This window comes from Mirounga angustirostris, unplaced genomic scaffold, assembly GCF_029215605.1.
Source record: "Mirounga angustirostris isolate CCGP_5_RB_7025 unplaced genomic scaffold, mMirAng1.0.hap1 SCAF_13, whole genome shotgun sequence".
Taxonomy (NCBI): domain Eukaryota; kingdom Metazoa; phylum Chordata; class Mammalia; order Carnivora; family Phocidae; genus Mirounga; species Mirounga angustirostris.
Genome location: NW_026991721.1, coordinates 101,252,398 through 101,271,241, shown reverse-complemented (window position 1 = coordinate 101,271,241; position 18,844 = coordinate 101,252,398). Strand labels below are relative to the sequence as shown.

The following is an 18,844-nucleotide window of genomic DNA, read 5'->3' as shown; positions in this document are numbered from 1 at the left end:
GTAGTGGTCCAAGGTCCCGGGATCAAGCCCAGTGCAGAGTCTGCTTGGCCCTCTTCCTCTGCTCCTCCCCCAACTCATGCGCACGCTCTCTCTCAAATAAAATATTTAAAAAATAAAAAATAAAAAAATAAAGCACTAATGATTGTATTTCTCCTGCAAAGCTGTTGTAAGGCTTTAGGAATAAAGTTTCTAAGGGGTTTAGCAGCAGCTAACATACAACAGAGACTTAATAGTTACTATTCTTATTAGAATCAATCAACAATATGCACCAAGAGAAATATTCTTCCATTTCCCATAATCTCTATAAGTCCAATTCATTCCTGTAACTTTAGGTCATAACCAGAGAACAAGGAGATTTACTATGTGCCCAGGGATACAAGGAAGATGAACTGTGTTAGTCCCTTACCCAAGAGCGGCACTGAATGGCCAGCCTAAGATAGCCCCAGCGGCTACTCCAAGCACAGCAACGGAAGTCTTGTCCATATACCAGCCAGTCATGGCTACCAACGTGGTATACATACAGAAGCTGCTAGGAAGGAATGCTGCAAGAGTAAAGAAATGGGGAACACAGAGGGAGGGGGGAGGGACAAGAGTTTGAGGTTTATTAGGTGTTATTAAAAATTTACCCACATTGCACGATGTCAATAACCAGGAACATATTTTGAGGAATATATTAGAATTGTGCAGTGAAGTGATACTCCTTAAAAAAAAAAAAAAATGAAGTTCACTAATTTTTCTTATTTTCTCAGTCTTGTTTTTTTAAGGTACCAACACACGCCTAGTTATACAATGCCAAGCACGCCATTCCTCTCCTGGTCGGTACCCCAAATCCAAAACTTAGAGAATTCCAGGTTATATTTCCAGGCAGGGAATATGCTGCAAGAAACTTAGAACCATTGCTGACTATTTCTGAAGCAGTTTATCTTCTGATAGGCTTCTGAGACTGTCCTGTCACTAACCATTACCCCCTAGGAATTCTGGGAAGCCTTCTCAAGGGCCACATATTGGATGGCAACCCTGCTTTGCATCCTGCATCGACGGACATAGATAGTTTGGCCTGTAGCCGTCCCGTAGTCCCCCATTCCATTTAGCACTACTTTGTTGTAGTAAACAGCAGAGGAGCTGAGTACTTTCAGGGTCTCTGCGGTCTCTGCAACAGTAACATTTGATCAGTGTTTCTAACAATTTTACACAAAAATGCAGATCTGCCTCTCCAGACTGTATAGGCCTGCTTCACCTAGCACTAGGGAAGAAACATCAGCATGAGGCAAGGACCACAAATAGGCCATATGATCTCCCAAACTCAGTAAAGGGTTTACAGGCTGTGTATCAAAGGATCCCTTAAACTTCTCTGTGCCTTCTCATTCTCAGCTGAGATGACAAAGCTAAAGGTACTCCTGAGTATCTCCCTCTCCTAAGAATCAACTTTAGGAGTAGCAAAGTAACCAAACATGAGGTACAAGCTTCACAGATAAATGCTAAATAATATTGATGCTATTTGAAGTTGTCAGTTCCAGCTGCCAATGCAGAGGACAAAGGAGCAGAGGAATCGGAGGTCTTTGCCGGCCTGGGGGGGAGAGCACACTCTCACTGAGGACAATGACTCTCATAAGGTCTCTGCACAACCACATAGATTTTGACACAGTTAACGAAGTTCAATATACACCTTTGTGCTGAACACTATTTTTATGTATATTTCATGTGTATACTAGATTCTGGTACACACAAACAGAAATTAGAATTGAGATTATTTTATCTAGTAGCTTAATTTTTCCAAAAAAGTGGAAACAGGCTACCTTTTGGCAGCAGGCCACCATGGCTCAGAGAATAGAAATATTCAATGGCAGCCCAACTTGCAAGCCACCACTCTAAGGTTATAGTCTAATTCTCTTTAAGTGTACTGTTTAAAAAAAAAAAAAAAAAAGCCCAACAGAGGATACATACCTTTACAGAATACATTGCAAATAATGGGCAGAAAGCAGAACCATGAACACAGGTTTTTAGACACAAACAAGAGCAAGATAACAAAATTATTTCTCTTCCCCTAACAACAAGGAAAGGCAGAGGGTGCTGGTGTTTTTCAGCCTTATGGCAATAAAAATATATATATATACAATAATGTAATAGAAAGCAACATGAAATAGAAAGCTCTGCCATTTATGAGTTGACTCCCAGTAAGTCATTTCACTTTTCTCAATTTCCGTATCCTCATCTGCAAAAATGAGAAAATGTTTCTTACCCCTAACACAAAATTGCTGTAAGGGTTTATGAAGATCATGTAGGTAACAGTGCTCTGCTAATTACTGATATGCTATCCAAACATAACCTATGCCTACACAAGTTCTCCCTTTCAATGCAACTATGAAAGTTCAGTGCACCTGTTATGCCCTCACCTGCCCTTTTACTTACCTGATGAGGAGCAAAACATGCCAGTGCTAAGAACCAAGAAGGCTAGCATCATTCGACTCACATGCAGCCCAAACTTCTTGCACACAGCCCTAGGAGAAAGGCAAAGACCATCAGCATAGCCAATCTTAAGGACAGACATTTCAAATCAAAGGAAAAACACATGCCTGCATCGCAGAGCACACTGAAGATCTAAAGTCAAACACAGAGCTGCCTGGACAGGTTAGCAATTTTGTGTGCAAAACAAACCCAAATATTCTTACTCTTTAAGCAGAAGAGAAGCTCTCTGCCTAGGAGGAAATGTAGCTTTTCCATGCTAAGATCATGTATACTAATCAAGAGGAAAACAGCATGATGTAGTGGAAGAGTACCGCCTCAGATTCAGATGGGCACAGGTTCAAATTTGGGCTCCGCCACTTACGAGCAGCGGTACCCTGGTCTGGTGACAAAATCCCTCTGTCAGATTCCTCACCTGTCAAGTGAGGATAATGAGAATGCCTACTTTGTCAGACTCCTGTGAGGACAAAGCATGGAAAAGCGCTCAGAAGAGTGCCTGGAACAGAGTTGCTCGATAAATGATAGTTATCAGACAAAATGGACACACAAAGCATTAATAAGCAGTTGTCTAAGGCCACGTTTCTCAACCCCGAGCAATTTCACACTTCCTTTACCTCCTTCTTGGAGGTTTTTAACCCCGTAAACTTTTTTTTTTTTTTAAAGATTTTTATTTATTTATTTGAGAGAGAGAGAATGAGAGAGAGCACATGAGAGGGGGGAGGGCCAGAGGGAGAAGCAGACTCCCTGCCGAGCAGGGAGCCCGATGCAGGACTCGATCCAGGGACTCCAGGATCATGACCTGAGCCGAAGGCAGTCGCTTAACCAACTGAGCCACCCAGGCGCCCACCCTGTAAACTTTCTTAGGAATGACTACCGCTTCATTTAGTCCACATTTGTGCAGATATACCCCTGTGTTAACTGTCTCCAGGCTCCGGTTCCTTAAGTGCATCTCAGAGCTGCTTTCTGAAATAATTTTGCTTCTTCCTAAGTATATCCTTTGTAAGTTCCTTTAGTGAGGATCTGTTAATGGCAAATTCCCCCCTTTTTGTTTGCTTTTTTTTTTGGTCTGAAAATCCTTACTAAGCCCTTGGTCTTAAAAGATGACTTAACTGAGTACACAATTTTAGGATGACAATCGTTTTCTCTGAGCACTTTGAAGATTTTTTTTATCTCCTGGCTTTTGAGAAGGCTTCTGTTGATTTAACTAACATTCCTTTGTAGGTAATTCTATTAGTTCTGTCAACTTTTAAGATCCTCTTTGCCCTTGGTGTTCTACGTGGTTTCACTAATTCCTTATTAATCTAGCTCAGGATATGTTAGGCTCCCTGAATCTATGAATTAGCATCTTTTTTTCATCAATTGTGGAAATCCTTAACTATTACTTCCCGCAATACTGCCTCTCCCCATTCTATCCTCTCCTAGAATCTGACTGAATCTGTCAACACATGTTTAACATCTTTATATTTCCCTTACATTTCCCTCATATTTCCCTTTTGTCACTCTGTACACTTCATTCTGACTTGAGATCAATCTTCTGGTTTGCATGTTAGTGTCTAGCTGTTCAAATTAACCACTGCATTTTTTTTTTTTTAAGTTTATTTGAGATAGAGTGTGAGAGAGAGCAGAAGCGGGGGGATGGGCAGGTAAGGGAAGGTGGGGACAGAAGGAGAGGGAGAAGCAGACTCCCCGTTGAGCAGGGAACCCGAAGTGGGGCTCCATCCCAGGACCCTGGGTTCATGACCTGAACCCAAGGCAGACGCTTAACCGACTGAGCTACACAGGCACCTCTAACCACTGCATTTTAAGTATCAATTCCACTACTTTCATTTCTAGTTCTATTTGGTTCTTTCTCAGATCTGCTGGGTTATCTTCATAGTCTCACTCCTTTTTTCCTTTTATCTTCTTTATTGTATTGTGGTAAGAACAGGTAATCGGGGGTCTATCTTCTTAGCAGATATTTAAGCATACAATACAGGACTGTTAACTATCCACACAATGTTGTGCAGTAACTCTCTAGAACTTACTCATCTAGCACAACTGAAAATTTAGACCCATTGATTAGCAACTTCCCATTTCCCCCTCCGCCCAGCCCCTGGCAACCACCAACCTATGCTTTGCTTCCATGAGTTTGACTTTTTTTTTTTTTTTTTTTAAGATTTATTTATTTGACAGAGACACAGCGAGAGAGGAAACACAAGCAGGGGAAGTGGCAGAGGGAGAAGCAGGCTTCCCGCTGAGCAGGGAGCCCGATGAGGGGCTTGATCCCAGGACCCCGGGATCATGACCTGAGCCAAAGGCAGACACTTAACGACTGAGCCACCCAGGTGCCCCGAGTCTGACTATTTTAGAATCCCATAAGTAGAATCATGCAGTGTTTGTCCATCTATATAACTGGTTAGCTTACTTAGCACAACATCCTCAAGGTTCATGCATGTTGTCACACACTGCAGGATTTCCTTCTTTTTCAAGATTGAATATTCCATTCTATGTATATATACCACATTTTCCCCCATTTATCGGTCAAAGGACACTTGACTTGTTTCCAATCTTGGCTATTGTGAATAGTACTACAAAGAACATTAAAGTGCAGATACCTCTTCAAGATCCTGTTTCAAAATGGTGTTGGGAAAATTGGACAGCCACATGCAGAAGAATGAAACTGGACCATTTCCTTACACCACACACAAAAATAGACTCAAAATGGATCAAAGACCTAAATGTGAGACAAGAATCCATCAAAATCCTAGAGGAGAACACAGGCAGCAACTTCTTCGACCTCAGCCGCAGCAACTTCTTCCTAGAAACATCGCCAAAGGCAAGGGAAGCAACTATTGGGACTTCATCAAGATAAAAAGCTTCTACACAGCAAAGGAAACAGTCAACAAAACCAAAAGACAACCAACAGAATGGGAAAAGATATTTGCAAATGACATATCAGATAAACGGCTAGTATCCAAAATCTATAAAGAACTTCTCAAACTCAACACCCAAAGAACAAATAATCCCATCAAGAAATGGGCAGAAGACATGAACAGACATTTTTCCAAAGAAGACATCCAAATGGCCAACAGACACATGAAAAAGTGCTCAACATCACTCGGGATCAGGGAAATGCAAATCAAAACCTCAATGAGATACCACCTCACACCAGTCAGAATGGCTAAAATTAACAAGTCAGGAAACAACAGATGTTTGTGGGGATGTGGAGAAGGGGGAACCCTCCTACACTGCTGGTGGGAATGCAAGCTGGTGCGGCCACTCTGGAAAACAGTATGGAGGCTCCTCAAAAAGTTGAAAACAGAGCTACCCTACAAACCAGCAATTGCACTACTGGGTACTTACCCCAAAGATACAAATGTAGTGATCCGAAGGGGTATGTGCACCCCGATGTTTACAGCAGCAATGTCCACAATAGCCAAACTATGGAAGGAGCCAAGATGTCCATCAACAGATGAATGGATAAAGAAGATATAGTGTGTGTGTATGTGTGTATATATATACACACATACACACACAATAGAATACTATGCAGCCATCAAAAAAAAAAAAAACGAAATCTTGCCATTTGCAACGACGTGGATGGAACTAGAGGGTATTATGCTAAATGAAATAAGTCAATCAGAGAAAGACATGTATCATATGACCTCACTAATATGAGGAATTCTTTTTTTTTTTTTTTTAAGATTTTATTTATTTGAGAGAGAGAATGAGAGAGAGAGCGAGCATGAGAGGGGGGAGGATCGGGAGGGTCAGAGGGAGAAGCAGACCCCCTGCTGAGCAGGGAGCCCGATGCGGGACTCGATCCCGGGACTCCAGGATCATGACCTGAGCCGAAGGCAGTCGCTTAACCAACTGAGCCACCCAGGCGCCCAATATGAGGAATTCTTAATCTCAGGAAACAAACTGAGGGTTGCTGGAGTGGTGGGGGGTGGGAGGGATGGGGTGGCTGGGTGATAGACATTGGGGAGGGTATGTGCTATGGTGAGTGCTGTGAATTGTGTAAGACTGTTGAATCACAGACCTGTACCTCTGAAACAAATAAGATATGTTTAAAAAAAAAAAAAAAGTAGGAAGGGAAAAGTGAAGGGGGGGAAATCGGAGGGGGAGACGAACCATGAGAGACTATGGACTCTGAGAAACAAACTTAGAGGGGAGGGTGTTGGGCGGATGGGTTAGCCCAGTGATGGGTATTAAAGAGGGCACGTATTGCATGGAGCACTGGGTGTTATACGCAAACAACGAATCATGGAACACTACATAAAAGAAAAAATTTAAAAAAAAAATCCGGTTTCAATTCTTTTAAATAAATACCCAGAAGTTTGATTGCTGGATCATATGGTAGTTCTATTTTTTTTGAGGAACTTCCACACAGTTTTGCACAGTGGCTATACCATTTTGCATTCCCATCAACAGGGCGCAAAGGTTCCAATCCTACATCCTTGCCAACACCTATTTTTGTTTTTTGGATTTTTTTGATAATAGCCATTCTAACAAATAGAAGTTATAGTTCACTGTGGTTTTGATTTGCATTTCCCTGATTATCTGTGACACTGTATACCTTTTCATATTCCTGCTAAGTGTGTATCTTCTTTAAAAAATGTCTATTGAAGTTCTTAGTCCATTTTTAGTCAGATTAATAGAGTTTTTCTTGGGGGCGCCTGGGTGGCTCAGTCGTTAAATGTCTGCCTTCGGCTCAGGTCATGATCCCAGGGTCCTGGGACCAAGCCCCGCATTGGGCTCCCTGCTCAGCGGGAAGCCTGCTTCTCCCTCTCCCACTCCCCGATTGTGTTCCCTCTCTCGCTGTGTCTCTTGTCAAATAAATAAAATCTTTACCAAAAAAATAGGGGTTTTTTTTGTTTGTTTGTTTTTTTGCTATTGAGTTGTAGGAGTTCCTTATATATTTTGGAATTGAACCTCTCTTCCGATTATGGTTTGCAAATATTTCCTCCCATTCTCTAAATTCCCTCTCACTCTATGGATTATTGAGGCTCTTGTTTCTTATTCATGTTTTCAATTCCTTCTTTTCTATTTTTTTAGAAATATCAAATATATTTTATGTTCTCACTTTAGTAATTCCTAGTAAGTGAAGTTTTGCATGTCAGCTGCTTTTTCTGCTGGTTCTCATGTACAACGTCTTGTTCTCTTTTGTCCTTTGTGATTTATTTTTATTATAATTTCTTGTTCACTAGAACTTTATTTGTAGTAATTCTTTGACACCTGTGTTAAAGATCCAGCTCTCTGGAGAAAAGTTCTGTTTGTTTTTGCAAGTTGCCTACGGGTACTACCAATCCAGAACAATTTAAAATAAATTCTCAACTTGGGATGGGGGGGGGGGCGGGGACCATGTAAGGTGATGTGAATTCAGTCCTGAACCAATAATGAAGACCAATGTATGGTTACAATCCTCAAAGCCGGCAACACTTGCTTCCTTCTCCTCTGCGCAACCCAGAGTCAAGGCCAAAGAATTTCTGTATCTGAAGTTTTTAGTTGTTTTCCAGTGGGGACATTTTTAATAATGATTATTAAGTCTAAATACTTTTTAAAGCATTCTTAAAATGTTAGGTTGCATCTAAAAAAAAAAGTGGCTATTTTTATTACTGCAACACTTAAATGCTCAATACTTTCACTAATATTCAACCAACCAATAGGCACTTGGTGAAAGACAATGTACTGGGTGCAAGTAAAAGCAATGAGTCCCACAATGGGAATAATTTCCTATCATCGGAGCTCAAAGGGAAGAGGTAAATCATGATTCTGTTATCTTGCAATCAAAAATAAGGCTCTACTAAATCCTACCAAATAAAACACCAGTTACTCATGTATTAACCTAACTTTATATGAAGATATGGAATTTAAGAGCTTCAGGAAGGAAAGTGATAATTAGAAGTATTCCCCCCAACAGTTTGTTTCAAAACAAGAAGTCCCACTTCTTTCCTCAAAAAATTAAAAATAGAATTACTGTATGATCCAGCAATCCCACTTCAGGTTATACATCCAAAGGACATGAAATCACTATCTCAAAGGGATTATCTGTACCCCCATGTTTACTGCAGTACTATTCACAACAGCCAAGACATAGAAACAACCTTAATGTCCATCTACGAATGAACGGATAAAGAAAATGTGGTATACATGTACAACGGAATATTATTCAGTCATAAATTTAAAAAGGAAATCCTACCACTTCCAACACATGGATGGACCTTGAGGGTATTATGCTAAGTGAAATGTCAGAGAGTAAAAGACAAATACTGTATGATCTCACATGTAGAATCTAAAAAAAAAGCCAGCCTTGTGAAACAGAATAGAATGGTGGTTTCTAGAAGCTGGGGAAGAATGGGGTAGAGGGGAGACAGAAGCTTAGGAGATGGTGGCCAAAAGGTACAAACTTCCAGTTAGAAGATGAATAAATTCTGGGGGATCCAGCATACAGCATGGATACTGTACATTAACATACTTGAAGTTGCTAATAGAGTGAATCTTAAATGTTCTTGCCACGAAGTGTGAAGTGATGGATATGTTAACTAACCTTACTGTGGTACTTCATAACATATACATTTATCAAATAATCATGTTGTACATCTTAAATGGACACAATGTTCTATTTCAATTATATGTCAATAAAGCGAGAAAAAAAATTTTAAGTCCTCCTTCAAATATAGTATTAGGAGCTAGGAGGAAGTCTATTTTTCTATTGTAAACACTGCTTATGATCAGAAAAAAAATCTTATGCTATACTGGGCTTCCATCATAGCACTTTTAGAAGCAAAGCTTTTATACTCACTTGTAGAAGTAAAGTTCACAGATACAGCTCACAAAAGCCAGGAGACATCGTAAAAAGTAGAAGACAAGAATCTGAAAGAAACCCAGGACAGAAGTCACAGAAACAAGAAAACTCTTAAAGATGAAACCACTTTCATTTGTCATTAGTAACAATGAATTGGCATAATCCTTTTGAAAAGCAGTATGTATCAAGGACCATACATATATTCCTACCCTTAGACCCAGTACACCTATTTCTAGGAGTCCAGCTTGCAGAAGTAATTTGAACTAAGCAGGGAAGGTTAGTTCTATTCATGAAAATGGTAAGTGCATCACTATTACGTTAGAAAAAAACTGCTTAAAAAAACTACACGATGGGGGCGCCTGGGTGGCTCAGTCGTTAAGCATCTGCCTTCGGCTCAGGTCATGATCCCAGGGTCCTGGGATCGAGCCCCACATCGGGCTCCCTGCTCCGTGGGAAGCCTGCTTCTCCCTCTCCCACTCCCCCTGCTTGTGCTCCCTCTCTCGCTGTGTCTCTCTGTGTCAAATAAATAAATTTAAAAAAATAAACTACACGATGTCCAATGATGGGGAAATGGTTCAATTATGCACATATATTTCATGGACTATTACACAGATCTTAAAATTTATAGTTACAGCAACAGTGGAAAAATTCATATGCTATAAAACTCATGCATTCAACATTACCTAAACAACCATAATATATTGATAATTACAGATAATTATTCAATACCAGGTAAAAATATACAATATGATATTATTCACACGTCAGAATTACAGCTTTGGAAATCAGAAGCATATGAAATGACTGAAAATAAATGTAGTAAAATGGTAAAGGTGGCTGTATCAGGCTGCTGGGACTTAGGTGTATACTTTCCCTATCTTCCAAACACCTATAATGGGATTTTATTAATTTCATAACTAAGAATATCAATTTAAAAAATAAACATAATAGGGGTTATATTTAATACCTTCCATACTATAGTGCACTGGTCTACTTAAGAGCATTGAATACTTCAGAAAATAAGCACTACTTAAATATATATCATTATTGGGCGCCTGGGTGGCTCAGTTGGTTAAGCGACTGCCTTCAGCTCAGGTCATGATCCTGGAGTCCCTGGATCGAGTCCCGCATCGGGCTCCCTGCTCAGCGGGGAGTCTGCTTCTCCCTCTGACCCTCCCCACTCTCATGCTCTATCTCATTCTCTCTCTCAAATACATAAATAAAATCTTTTAAAAAAATAAAATAAAAAATAATAATATATATTATTAATATTACTGCATGTAACTTAGAAATACATCCCATTTTCAGCACTATAACCAAAAAATTCCTAACAGTTCAATAAAGCAATCCAATAAATGCCAGATTAATAAAAACATACTGAAAACCTAGTATACACTGAGCACTATTCTCAATGCTGCTAGGACTTCAGATGTAGTGAACCAGATTTTTCAGTACCATCTGCTAAATAATCCATCCTTTCTCTTCTCATTTGTAATACTGTATCTATCATATACCTTATTCTAGCATGTATGGGTCTGTTTCTGGCCTCCTTATTCTAGATCATTGGTCAAATTCTTAGTACCATATTGTTTTTATTATTATGGCTTTGTAGTGTTACTATCTGGTTGATAAATTCCTCACTTTGTCCATTTTAAAATTTGTATTTTAAAAATCATTTCAGTTTGCCTCTCCCCCAAATTCTGTTGTTTTTTAAAGATTTTATTTATTTATTTGAGAGAGAGAGAGCATGAGAGGGGAGAGGGTCAGAGGGAGAAGTAGACTCCCCACTGAGCGGGGAGCCCGATGTGGGACTCGATCCTGGGACTCCAGGATCACGACCTGAGCTGAAGGCAGTTGCTTAACCAACTGAGCCACCCAGAAGCCCCCTGCTGGGTTTTGATTGGAGTTGCATTGAATTATACATTAATATAAGAATCAGTATTTTTATAGGTTTGTCATTCCATCCTTAAGATGATATATTTATCCATTTAGTCAGGTTTTCTGTATCCACTAATAAAATTCTTAAATGTACCCATTTCAGTCTTACCAAGTCTTGGGTAGCTTAATTCCTACATTCTTCATACTTTTTGTTGCTGTTATGAAAGGAATCTTGTTTTGCTTTTGTTTTGTTTTTTTCTGGTGGTAATTGCTGATACCGAGGAATACAACTGATTTTTGTTTTTTAACCTTAATCTAAATCTTGCTGAATTTCCTTATTAGTGTCACTGGTTTATCAGATGTATCTCTTGGATTCTCTTCCATCTGTGGTACTGAAAAATTCAGTTTACTACATCACAAAAAAAATTAAGCTGGATCTTCCTACAATTTATAAAAAATAATATTCAAACTGGAGTGACTGCCTGGCTCAGTGGAGCATGCGACTCTTGATCTTGGAGTTTGGACTGGGTGTAGAGATTACTTAAAAATCTTTTTAAAAGGGCGCCTGGGTGGCTCAGTTGGTTAAGCGACTGCCTTCGGCTCAGGTCATGATCCTGGAGTCCCGGGATTGAGTCCCTCATCGGGCTCCCTGCTCGGCAGGGAGTCTGCTTCTCCCTCTGACCCTCCTCCCTCTCATGCTCTCTGTCTCTCATTCTCTCTGTCTCAAATAAATAAATAAAATCTTTAAAAAAAAAAATCTTTTTAGAAAAATATTCAAATGTATTAAAGCCTTTTATGTGACAGTAAAATTATAAGCTAAGAAAATATGTAAGGATATCTTTGTGAATTGTGGTGAAGGATTTCTTTTAGAAAGACCCAAAACCCACCAACTTTTAAGTGAAAAACTAATTGGCTTAACTGTATCAAAATTAAAGATTTCTGCTCAACACAAGGTCCGCAGACAAAATAGAGTGGTGACAGCCTAAAAGATTTCCAGTATCTAAAACCTACAAGGGGTGACCATGGAGAACTTCTACAAATCAAGAGAGAAAACCAGAAAACCCAATTGCAAAACAGCCAAAGGACAGGAATACATAATTCACAGAAAAGGAAATATGAATGACAAATGAAATGTTGCACCTCACAAGTAATCAAAGAAATGCAATTAGAACGAGAAACATTTCACATACATGAGAAGGGCAAAAATTAACAAGTCAGAAATATCAAGTGCTCAGGAGATGTGAGGTGGCTGAAACATGGAACACTGTTGCAGAAGTGTAAAGTTGCACAGTCACGCTGGGAGCAATCTGGCAATACTCCATGAAATTAAGTAGCCCATATATATATGGGCTCCCACTGCTGAGTACGTAGTTCAGAGAAACTGACACCCAGATCCATAGGGAGACAAAACAGGTATTCTTGTTTAGGGTGGCAAGAATTTGGAAAGGTAACCATCACTAGGGGTGCCAATTATTACCAGATTGCCTTTCAGCAACAATCCACCCTCTTGGCTGTGCAAGATGATGCTGGGGCTGGGGCTCTATAAGCTCTAATTCCTCCTTGTCAAGTGGTCCCCTATTGGCTTCCATTGGCAGAACCTAACAGAAAGGAGATTATAAGGAAGAACAAGAAGGGAAATCTTCATTCCAGTTCTGCTTCCTGCTCAGGTCATTGAAATAAGAGGAAGAGTGCTAGGAGATGAAGGATTCTGTTAAACAGGTCAAACTGGAAGTGACAGTGGATACCCAAGAGGACACAAAAGCCTTAAGTGTTGCATATTGTTATTTCTCTACTAAGACCTCATCCTGTACACCTTTCCTCTGCTAAGTTCAAAAAAAAAAAAAAACAGAAAGGAACTACTATGTAGGGAAGGGAAGGACAGAGTTCTGTCACTTTCTAAGGTGCTACCTTTCTGATCAGTCTAAAATGCAAATGCAATCATGTCTAGCCTCTATCTAAAACCTCTGGACGGCTTCAGAACGCCCTTGGGGGTGGGATAAAAGTCTAACTGCTTACTAGAGCTTACCAGGTGTCGTATAAATCTGGCCTCCTCCTACCTTTCAGTATCACAAAACCCACTCCACCACTCACTGTCTCTTCCAAGCATCAAGCCTATTTATAAAAGAAGGCCATGCTGGCCCTCCTCCCAGCCTCATGGCTTTCTTCCCTCATCCCCATTCTTCCTTTACCTAGATGATTCCTACTAACCCTCTAGTTCTGTCATCAGAGACTTCTGCTTCATGGAAGATGGATCAGCCATACTTTTCCCTTTTCCTCCTGCTATGTAAAACCAAAAACTCTGGACATTATAAGTAAAGTAAACCTACCACAACTCAAGGTAGAGAGAAAGTAGTAGACTGCCTAGGGGCTTTAAGACCAGAGGAAAAACATAATGGTAAGTTCCCTGGGTTTTCTTTCACCTTCTATATCCTAGACTTAGAACTAAAGAAGTTGGCAGCTAGAAATGCCAAAGAGCATAAACACCAACCAAAGCCTGGTCAATCTCACCAAAAGGCCAAGAAAGGGGTAGCCTAACAAGACAGAAAACCTTTAGACAATAACCACGCTACTCCAGCAAAGCACTCCAGGGGGGAAAAAAAAAATGTAGCTCAACTCCCACCCATGCCATCAAAAGCCCAGTAGGAAGCCAGGACTTTCAACCTCACTGGTGGTAACAAGCTCCCTCTGGTCACACTGTCAGTGGAGACCACGTAGATAAATCTGGACTTCACCTCCCCACCCCACCCTAGCAGTAATGAAGTACCCCTACCCCAGTGAGGAACCTCAACTTCTACCCCCACCTGGCAATAACAAAGGTGGAGAACACCCTCCTTTCTCCTGCTAGAATGGTATCAAGAGCAGCAGACAAAACAGAAGGCTTCAATAAGACCCAAAGATGCAGAGGAAGCATGCGGGGCCCATGAATAAGATCCAGAGTCTCATAGTCCCCCAAATGTCCACATTTCAACTGAAAATTACTTGGAAAATCTCAGACTGAATTAAAATAATCAACAGATACCAACAAGATAAAATAAAAGTTAGCATTATCTGACAAAATTGTAAAGGAGCCGTTGTAAAAATGCTTCAATGCGCAATTAAGAACACACTGGAAACATGAAATAGAAAGTGGCAGTAAAGCAACAGAATATATAAAGAAAAACCAAATGGAAATTTTAAAACTAAAAAAGTATAATAATCAAAATAGAAGCTCAACAGATAGGCTCAAGAGCAGAATGGAGGGGACAGAGGAAACAATCAGTGAACTGGAAGATTAGAAATTGCTCAATCAAGGGGCGCCTGGGTGGCTCTGTCGGTTAAGCGGCTGCCTTCGGCTCAGGTCATGATCCTGGAGTCCCGGGATCAAGTCCCGCATCAGGCTCCCTGCTCAGCGGGGAGTCTGCTTCTCCCTCTGACTCTCCTCCCTCTCATGCTCTCTGTCTCTCATTCTCTCTCTCGCAAATAAATAAAATCTTAAAAAAAAAAAAAAAGAAATTGCTCAATCAACACAGAGAAAATAGACTTGAAAAAAAATGAATAGGGCCTCAGAGACCTGTGGGACTATAATTAAACATCTAACATTGATATCATTGGACTCTCAGGAAAGGAAAAACAGGGCAGGGCTTACAAAAGTACTCAGAAAAATAACAGCTAAAATCTTCCCAAATTTGGCAAAAGACATAAGCCTAAAGATTCAAGGTTAGTAAATTCCAAACAGGATAAACCCAAAAATATCCATGCCAAGACCCATCACAGTTAAATTTCTGAAAGGTAATCAGGTCAGATCTCCATTAACTCCTAATCATCCTTCAGCACTGTTTAAATTAGGCTCTAATATGCTATCCCATTGTACACTGTACTTTTCCTCCATAAGGCCCACTGCATTTATAATTACTTGTTCAATATTCATCCATCCTCCCCACTAACCTATAAATTCCTTGAGGGCAGGGATTTGGCCACTGTTACACACACAGCACTTAAAGTGCCTACCAGACAAAATGTGGTCCATTAGTTAGTATCCAAAACATATAAAAAAACTTCTACAACTCAACACAAAGGAAAAAACAAATAATCCAATTTTAAAAATGGGCAAGGTCGGGGCACCTGGGTGGCTCAGCTGGTTAAGCAGCCAACTCTTGATTTCAGCTCAGGTTATGATTTCAGGGTCCTGGGATCAAGCCCTATGTTGGGCTCCCAGCTCAGCAGGGAGTCTGCTACAGGATTCTCTCTCCCCCTCTCCCTCTGCCCCTCGCCCTGTGCACGCTCTCTAAATCTTTAAAAACAAATGGACAGAAGGGGCACCTAGGTGGCTCAGTCGTTAGGTGTCTGCCTTCGGCTCGGATCATGATCCCGAGGTCCTGGGATCGAGCCCCGCATCGGGCTCCCTGCTCAGCAGGAAGCCTGCTTCTCCCTCTCTCACTCCCCCTGCTTGTGTTCCCTCTCTCACTCTGTCAAATAAATAAATAAAATCTTTAAAAAAAACAAACGGACAGAAGACATGAATAGACATATCTCCAAAGAAGACATACATATGGCCAACAGATACATGAAAAGATGCTCAACATCACTCATCACAAATCAAAACCACAATGAGATATCACCTCATATCTGTCAGAATGGTCAAAATCACAAGAAATAAGTGTTAGAATGTGGAGTAAAAGGAACTCATGTGTACTTGTTGGTGGGAATGCAAGCTGTGCAGCCACTGAGGAAAACAATATGGAGGTACCTCAAAAAATTAAAAAATAGAACTACCATAGGATCCAGTAATTGCACTACTGGGTATTTACCCAAAGAAAATGAAAACACTAAACTGAAAGAATATATGCATATATATGTGTTTACTGCAGCATTATTTACAATAGCCAAATTATGGAAGCAGCCCAAGGGTCCACTGATAGATGAATAAAGAGGTGGTATATACATACAATGGATTATTTGGCTATAAAAAAGAATGAAATCTTGCCATTTGCAAACATGTAAATACCATAGGATTTCACTCATATATGGAATTTAAGAAACAAAAGAAATGAAGAAAAAAGACAAACCAAAAAAAAAAAAGACTCAACTACAGAAAACAAACTGATGGTTACCAAAGGGAAGGGGGTGCAATGAGGGATGAAATAGGTGATGGGAATTAAAAATACACTTATCTTGATGAGCTCCTAGTAATACACAGCATTGTTGAATCACTATATTATACACCTGAAACTAATATAACACTGTATGTTAACTATCCCGGAATTAAAATAAAAAATTTTTACAAAGTTGTTCCATTAATGTTTGCTGAATGAATAAATGATTACTCTTCAAAAAAAAAAAAAAACGCCCTCTCCTACCTACCAGTCTATTTTGTCCTTTTCTGAAAACTGTTCCAGAGACTCATCTCTTGATCAGGTGTAATTACTCCCAGGCTGGCCTGCCCTTACCTTATTAGTTTGTAGAATTCTTGCGTGAAATGCAGCTGGCCAGGCATGAAGCAACAGGTAAGCATAGGAACGAATCGCATAAACTGGGGAATATTCCCAAGTCTGAAACCCCTTCCCATAGATGAGGTAGTGTGTCTGAAAGTACAAAACAGATTTAGGGTTAAATTGGCCAAAAATCCAAGTTTCCAAGCAAAATATTAATAACACAAAGGTACACAGAAATGCTGAAGTTCTCAACAAGATTTGAAACTGGTAAGAATCAAAATGACCCAATACTGAAAAGTATTAGGACATTATAATTTCTACAAGATTATTGTTTGGTCAATGTCGAAAGCTTGAATTTTACACTCTACTTATTTTGTTAAAATACTCATTAGCCAAAGGGTGTCTGGGTGGCTCAGCCAGTTAAACGGCTATCTTTGGCTCAGGTCATAATCTGCCAGTCCTGGGACCAAGTCCCGCATCAGCTTCCTGCTCAACAGGGAGTCTGCTTCTCTCCCCCTACACGAAGCATTTTTTAATGCAAAATGGGATCAGAAAATTTCACCTCTGAATTTTCTAAGAAGTCAGAAGACTTACATATGTATAAATCATGAAATAGCAGTATAAGCATACTATTGAATAACATTTTTCTATTTTTAGCACATTTCATAAAAAATAACCAAAAAAGTTGAAAGTTGTCACCTCTAGGGACTAGGATTTCGCTATGAGAAGTGGAACAGAGAGCTACTGTTTTCCCTTTAAGTTCTGTAGTAGTTAACTTTAAAAATTATCTCAAGGGGCGCCTGGGTGGCTCAGCCGGTTAAGCATCTGCCTTCAGCTCAGGTCATGATCCCAGGGTCCTGGGATCCAGTGCCACCTCCGGCTCCCTGCTCAGCAGGGAGTCTGCTTCTCCCTCTGCCTCTGCCTCTCGGTCTCTCATGAATAAATAAAATCTTTTAAATAAAATAAAAATTTTTTCAAAGTATTATTTTGATTTAAAATAAATTTTGAAGAAAGTTACGAATTACATCTTTTTGTAAAAAGCCCCATTTTCCTATGGCCTTCAACAACAGGTAAATCATCAGCTTAAAATACAAAAGTGAAAATGAAGTTGCTGGGCGCCTGGGTGGCTCAGTCGTTAGGCGTCTGCCTTCGGCTCAAGTCATGATCCCAGGGTCCTGGGATCCAGTCCCGCGTCGGGCTTCCTTCTCAGTGGGAGACCTGCTTCTCCCTCTCCCACTCCCCCTGCTTGTGTTCCTGCTCTCGCTATCTCTGTCAAATAAATAAATACAATCTTTAAAAAAAAAAAAAAGTTGCTTTACTACCAGTCACACTTGTATATTATTTGTATATTGATTGGCAACAAGGTCCCAAGCAATGAAATCAAGAATAACAACAAAAAAAGAAAACTAAAGAAATCACCTACTGGTTCCCAGTAGTTGAATGTTTCATCACAGTCAGAGATGTTGCTCAGGAGAGCAGCACATAACCTTGCTGAGAGCAGACACTTGAAAGCAGTAGATCCTTCAGGTGCCCAGACTTGTCCTGCTTTGTTCCCAGATAACCTGCTCAGAAGCAAAGGGAGGATGTGTCAGGAAGACCTACTAACTAGAAGGGCTGAAACTAGACAGAAACGACAAGAATGGCAAGGACAGCGAAGCACACTTAATTCACCTAAGAAGTTGGTTGTTCTAAGTAGAATACAGAAGGGACGAAGACCTGAACTGATCTTACTCTTTCCACTTCCTGCTTTTAATGCGTAAGCTCATTCATACACTTTAATGCGTTGCCTCGATGTCGCTCCTTGAAGGCCACAAAGCTCTCGTTCTCCTTTTCTTTCTTCTCTTAACAAGGTCATCATTATGCATCTTTATTCATTTCCCCACTTGTTCAAATGCACAGAGGCCTAATTTGTGCAAAGCACGTAACCTCCTCCAGTTCCATATGCTGACCGCTCCTTCAGTGCGGTCCTAACCCGCAGTGCCCCGGGCTTGGGGAGACAGACGGCTGCAGGCGCCGCAGGTTGTGGGGCCCACACTGAAGAGTAAGGGGTTGGGACTTTGCGGGCACGGAAGGAAGCAGAGAGACAGCCGAAAGAGGTCTGCTCTTTGCCCTTGCCACCGAGGCTCGGCCAACTCAAACACCCTGACGCCAGCCCGCTCGGGGCCTGGGCCAGCAGCCTCGGAGCCTCCCTCCAGGCTTTCTTCCCGAGAAACACGGGACCCGGGATGGGGGCCCAGGGTGGGGCGAAGACCGGACGTGACCCGTGCAGGGAGAGCAGAAGAACCCGGGGGGAAAGGCGGCCTGG

At 40.7% G+C, this 18,844-nt stretch overlaps 1 protein-coding gene across 5 annotated transcripts in view; it reads right to left on the bottom strand.

The window, feature by feature from the left end:
• The window catches only part of ALG9 (ALG9 alpha-1,2-mannosyltransferase), an 89,217-nt gene that overhangs the window by 70,052 nt on the left and 321 nt on the right, over window positions 1-18,844 (bottom strand). For 2 of the 5 annotated variants that reach the window (XM_045895066.3, XM_045895065.3), the window contains exons 2-6: window positions 17,963-18,101; window positions 16,555-16,689; window positions 9,248-9,318; window positions 2,410-2,498; window positions 407-542 (exon numbers count right to left, since the gene is read on the bottom strand). In XM_045895066.3, the coding sequence (XP_045751022.1) occupies window positions 407-542; window positions 2,410-2,498; window positions 9,248-9,318; window positions 16,555-16,689; window positions 17,963-18,101 (570 nt within the window). Of the gene's footprint in view, window positions 1-406; window positions 543-2,409; window positions 2,499-9,247; window positions 9,319-16,554; window positions 16,690-17,962; window positions 18,102-18,210; window positions 18,668-18,844 lie in introns of those variants that run through there. The other 3 variants (XM_064577444.1, XM_064577445.1, XM_064577446.1) reach the window with 2 other exon arrangements.